At 49.3% G+C, this 6,000-nt stretch overlaps 1 protein-coding gene across 14 annotated transcripts in view; it reads left to right on the top strand.

Annotated features, from left to right (window-relative positions):
- The first annotated feature begins 368 nt into the window (after nt 1-368).
- The window catches only part of CACNA1B (calcium voltage-gated channel subunit alpha1 B), a 345,062-nt gene continuing 339,430 nt past the window's right edge, over nt 369-6,000 (top strand). For all 14 annotated transcript variants that reach the window (XM_081179581.1, XM_081179579.1, XM_081179591.1 and 11 more), the window contains exons 1-2: nt 369-804; nt 4,448-4,553. In XM_081179581.1, the coding sequence (XP_081035707.1) occupies nt 500-804; nt 4,448-4,553 (411 nt within the window). In that variant the 5' untranslated portion in view covers nt 369-499. The remainder of the gene's footprint in view (nt 805-4,447; nt 4,554-6,000) is intronic.

Raw genomic sequence — 6,000 nt, 5'->3', positions numbered from 1 at the left:
TCCTCCTTCACCCTGCCGGTGCAAAAGAGAAAGAAACAGAGAATGAATAACCCCAGGGCGCCGGCGGATCAGGCAAGCTGAGCCTCGGGAGGGGAAGCCCTTCGTGCCTCCTACGAACAGCCACGGGCGAGACCTGAAAAGGGCCGTTGCGGGAAGTTGAGCCCTTCCTCCAAGGACTGAGCCTCGCCCTCACCTCCATCGCTTGACGGCTCCCTCCCTTTTCCTTCTCCTCCTCCTCCTCTCCTTCCTTCTCGCCGAGCCTCGCCCCAGCGTGGCGGCGGCGGCGGCGGCAGCAGCAGCTGCTTAACCGCCTCCTCCTCCTTTTGCTGCCTTCAAGCTCCAGCCGCAGCCAGCCAACCTTCGCCAGGATCGCAGCAGCAGCGGCGGCGGCGGCAACCCAGTGAGCCTCGCTCCCTCCCTCCTCCTCTGGCGCTGGGATGCGTCTTCCTCCTCGCGGCTCGGCTGCCAGCTTGGAGTGCTGCGACGCGCTTGGAGCACTATGGCTCGCTTCGGAGACGACCTACCCAGCCGCTATGGAGGTGGTGGCGGGGGTGGTGGCGGCGGCAGCGGCGGCGGGCCGGTGGTGGGCGGCGGAGGCCGCGGCAGTAGCCGCCAAGGACCCCCGGGCCAGCCCGGCCAGCGACCCCAGGTGTACAAACAATCTAAGGCCCAGCGGGCCCGGACCATGGCAATTTACAACCCCATCCCGGTCAAGCAGAACTGCTTCACTGTCAACCGCTCCCTCTTCATCTTCAGCGAGGACAACGTGATCCGCAAGTATGCCAAGAGGATCACGGAGTGGCCATATCCTTTGCTTGGCGGACGGTGGGGGGGTGAGTTTGGAGGGAGGCGGTTGGGGTCCGAGACTTCAGCAACGCGTGGGGACTGTCCTCCTCTTCCCGCCCCGTGGCCCGAGCACAGGGTAGACTGAGGGTGCCTTCTGATGAATCTGGACAGCTCATGTGTCATTTTTTTTGCGCGAGTCGAGGGAATGGGGTTCAGGGACAGTTGCAGGTGTTCTTTCAGGCGTGGTTGTATTGGGGAGGCCGGGGGTCGCATTTCATGTCGCGGCTGGGCGTGCCTGGTCCTCTGGGTGAGCCAAGGCTCCTCTCCCCCATCTCCCAACTTTACATCAAACTCTTCTTAGACTAGATAAATGATTTTTTCTCGCTGCAAGCCCCCCCCCCCCCGCCGCGTGTCTGTATAGATTCCCTGAGACACCTGGGATGGGGTCTTCCTGTCCCCTAGGGAGCACTAAGAGGTTCGTGGCACAGTGTGCTCTCCTCTCAGTCTCTGGAGTATTTTCTGTCACCTGAAGCGACAGGTTAACCTCCCTAAACGTTGCCACACCTGACTTGATTCACTTTCCTTCTTCATCCCTCTCTCCAGCTGTTTGTGTGGGTGTGGGTGGGTGGGTGGCAGAAATCTCAAGGTGGGGTGCTGGTTTATTGCTGTCTCCTTTTGGATCAAGAAGGCTGATGAAACTTCCCTCTCCCCCCTTCATTTCAAAGCCTTAAGTTGTTACAACCCAAAATAAGTCAGTTCTTTATACCATACATTTATTAGGATTTAAAGAAGTTGGTTCATGTCTCTTAATAAGCCACTGCTTCGAGTAAACTGTGTGTCACACAATATCTGCATTTGGGACAATGCAGTTCAAAGCCTTTCTTGAAAAGACTGGTGTAGCTGTTGATTTTGGAGTGTGTGTGTTTTTGTATTATGTGGTGTGGCTCTACTTCAGTTTTGCACATTTCACTGTGGCATTGTAGAAGCAGTACCTTTCTTCAGAATTCCTGCATGCTCTTGTTAGTTTTAGCTTGTTCTTTTCATTTGTGTTATATGTCAGGATAATCTCAGCAGTGCTGGCAAAGTACTTAGACTCTTGTCCTGATAGTTAGGCTGTGGAAGACTTTCAGGGTGATCAGCTCTCTAGCTAAGAATATCACCACTGATTTCTTTTAAAACCAATTCTGGTATTTGGATTAGACCAATCTTCTTCTTTTTTTAAGAATTGGGCATGTTTCAGTGTATTGTCACCAATCGTGAGTTGTAAATTGTTGACATTTTATTGGGATGCATTTTGGTAAAACTTACATCAAGCCAAAATCCCTAACTGAAGAAAGCTACACAAGTGTGCCTGCCTTCTACTATGTAAATGTGTGTGTACACAATTGTATATGGACAGAGCAAAAGCTTCTGTACACACACACACACACACACACACACGTTGTGCCACAGCCAATTACATTTTACTAAGAGCAGACCCACTGAAAATAATGGATCTAAATTAGTTATGTCCATTAATTTCAATGGATCTGCTCTGAGTATGTTGAAACACTGGATGCAACCTGATGTGTGCTATGTCAGCACATATGGCAAGCAAAATATCTCAGTTTTTACACCATCTGAACCTTCTGCACAAGTAAATAGCCCTATTTGCTATTTCAGAAGCCCGCTCAATTTTGTATATCAGGCGTGCCCATGTCTGACTTCTATGGAGCTGAAAGGACCACAGTCTGTGAATATTTCCTCTCTCTCTCTCCACTTGTCCTGACTCCAGAGGAGTCCCATCCTAGGAACAAGTCAGACTGTCAGTTCATCTGGCTAATTGTTGTCTATACTGAGTGCAGTCTCTCTCCAGGGTTTCAGACTGGGATGCTCTCCCTGCTGTACCTGGAGATGCTGGGGGTTGAACATGGGACCTTCTGCATGTGAAGCAGATGCTGTACCCATTGAGCTATATGGCCCTTCCCTGTGCCTTTCTTCCTTTCATGTTGTAAGCAGTTGTGGCCATGGTAGTGGAACTGTCTGTAGCAGAATGAGCAAAAATGAGGTTCTTCCATCCTGAGCTTAGGGTTAGGTTGCTAAGTAATCCCTCCCTCCCTCTCTCTGTGTGTGTCCAAATATGTCTTGGCAGATCTGCACTAGTGTCAGGAGTGTGCTTTCATGGCAGCATTCCCAGGGGGGTCTCCTGTTGTTTTCTTTTTATCTGAAATCATATAGCTAATAATGCTCGCAGAACAGCAACCAGACCTGCCCTTAGCAACATGGCAAGCTGTTCCCCTTCCCAGTTGAAACTGTGTGCATGCAGGGGAAGTATTGACAGGGCAAACAGAATCCACCAGATTGCTGGAAGAGGCGAATTGGAAGGCATCTGTGCTGCAGCCAAGCTTGGGATAAATGTACCTCAAAGAAAAGCCTTGTGGCAATTCAAGTGTTGCATTTCTGCAAGGCTAGATTCTTTCATTGCACTGGTGGTGGGGGTGGGGTGCAGAAGCTTATTGGGAACTTCAGAAGCTCTCTAGTAATGCATGGTGACTGTAAGGCAAGCTTCATTTGGAGTGTTTTGGTTGGGGGTGGGTAAGTCTGCTCCAGCACAAGCATCTAGGAGGGCTGGGTGTGTGCTAGTGTGCTGGTGTGCCTATGGCGGTGACTGGTGCAAGGTTTAAATCAAGCCGTCTCTGGTACCCAGGGGAGCTCGCTGTGCTGCTGAAACACTTCCCTGCCATCTGGGCCTTGGCCTAGAATTGGGCATGGATCCAGTGATACACACGCTGCAGAGAAGGGAGGGAACTCGCTATAAAGGCACAAGGCTACTCTGACATAAATCCTTTCTTGGAAATGAATTAAGATCTATTCTCTATGCCCCCCCCCTTTTCTTTTAGTCAGGCCCTTTTGCTACAAGGCAGCACAGATTTTGCTTTCTATATTGGCTTGGCAAGGCTGTTGTTGTGTAGTGATTCAAAACATGATCTGATATGTGCTGGTTCACATTTCAGCAAAGCGCAGAACTTGTTGTGTGGCCTTTTTGGACAAGCTGTCTGCTCTTAACTTCAGCTCTTTCCCGGGGAGGATAAGAATAATGCCAGGCTACTTTACACGGTTTGTGCCGGGATTAGGCCAATGAGTTGAGAAACAGCACCTACCGTATTTTTTGCTCTATAAGACTCACTTTTCCCCTCCTAAAAAGTAAGGGGAAATGTGTGTGCGTCTTATGGAGCGAATGCAGGCTGCGCAGCTCTCCCAGAAGCCAGAACAGCAAGAGGGATTGCTGTTCTGGCTTCAGAGATTCAGAATATTTTTTTTTCTTATTTTCCTCCTCCAAAAACTAGGTGCGTCTTGTGGTCTGGTGCATCTTATAGAGTGAAAAATACACTTTTAAAGCTGTTCGTCAGCAGAATGGACTCCCTTGGGAGGTGGTGGACTTTCCTTCCTTGGGGGTATTTAAGCAGAGGTTGGATGGCCACCTGTCATGGATGCTTTAGTTGAGATTCCTGCATTTGCATGGGGTTGGACTAGATGACCCTTGGGGTCCCTTCCAGTTTTACAACTCTATGAAAATGGCATTTGAAAGCATTGGAAACACATACACATGAGTCCAGTTTATTGCTGATTTTCTCTTGCATACTTCTGTTGACCAGTTTTTTTCTTTAACTCTTGCTTCCACTCCTTTTGAATATATGATCTTGGCTACAATCATTGCTAATTGCATCGTCTTGGCCTTGGAGCAACACTTACCAGTTGACGACAAGACGCCCATGTCAGAGAGGCTGGTGAGTACCATTTATTTGGTGGGGGAGGGCAATGTTGTCATTCTTACCCTCTTACTTAATTGTATTTATCTGATTCCATTTATGAAGCACTTCCTGTAAAATCTGTGTCTGTTGTTGGCATCTGTCTGTCAGTAAAGGCTTCAGCCATAAGAATTATTATTATTATTATTTATCTACATAGCAAGAACAATCCCATATATAAAAAAGATTTAAAGCAATAAAAAAACAATAATTTCCCAGTCCTCTATACATGCAGATAAAAATCTCCACTTAAATGGCTCATTGGAAAAAATGAAGGTCTTCAAAAGACACCATGCTTGATGTGCGATGGGAGGCAGTTCCAAAGGATCGGTGCCTGCTGCACTCAAAGTCCAGCATCATGCAGAATCAGGAGTGCCAACTTGGCCCTACGACTGTGGGTGCCCAGGCTCTTGGGTGCCATGCAGTGTACAAGGCCCTGGCACCAAAATTTGTGGGTGCCTTGCCCCTTCATGGGATTTTTTGTGGGTGTTTGGGCACCCAGGGCCCCAGGGAATTGGCACCAATGTGCAGAGAGGACCTCCTGATGAGATGGTGTTTTGATTCACAGGGGATACTGTTATCAGATGGCTATGTTCTGCCATCACCATCAGATGCAGTATGCCTCTGAAAGCCAATTGCTGTGAATCACACATGGTGTTGTGCTCCGGTCCTCCTTATGGGCTTCCCAGAGAAATCTGGTTGGCCCCTGTGACAACACGATGCTGGACTAGATGGGCCCCCTTTGGCTCTTCTTATTTCTTAACCAGGTCAATGCTGAAAGCCTTATCCAATGGATAGCCTTATGTAATGAAGGATAAGGCTATGTTCTACCTCTACATCCACTGCTAGAGACATACACTTCTGAATACTAGTTGCTGTGAACTGCAGTTGGGAGAGCACTGTTGCTCGTTTCCCAATGGGACATCTGGGAAAACAGGATACTGGACTAGATGGCCCTTTTGACTGATCCAGCAGAGCTCTTCTTATGTTCTAACTCTTTATTAGTCTACAGAGAGTAAGCAAAGTACAGTGGGGGGATGAGCAACTAACTGGTGATGAAGCCATCAGAATAAGCATCTGGGGAGAAAGAGTCCTAAGATGGAATGCAGGAGGAGTCAGTTTTTGGGTAAACGTTGGTTGGGGAGCTGCATTGTGAAGTTCAGAGACATGTGAATTTCAAAGGATGTCAGTGTTTTGGTTCCTGGACTGTTTTGGAAAATGCGAATTTGATTGGTTCACTCTCAGTTGTGAACGGAATGTCATTCTCCCTCATCAGTGGCGTAGTGTGGGGGGTGCCAGGGGTGCCGGCCGCACCGGGCGCAACATCTGGGGGGGGGCGCGAGTCCAGAGGGAAGGGACAAGTTCCTTCCTCCGCCGGGCTCCCCGCTTCCACCGCCAGCCTTGCGCCCTAGCGCGCGCGCGCCCC

This window comes from Podarcis bocagei (assembly GCF_964188305.1).
Source record: "Podarcis bocagei genome assembly, chromosome: Z".
NCBI lineage: Eukaryota > Metazoa > Chordata > Lepidosauria > Squamata > Lacertidae > Podarcis > Podarcis bocagei.
This window is presented reverse-complemented; position numbering and strand designations above follow the sequence as displayed.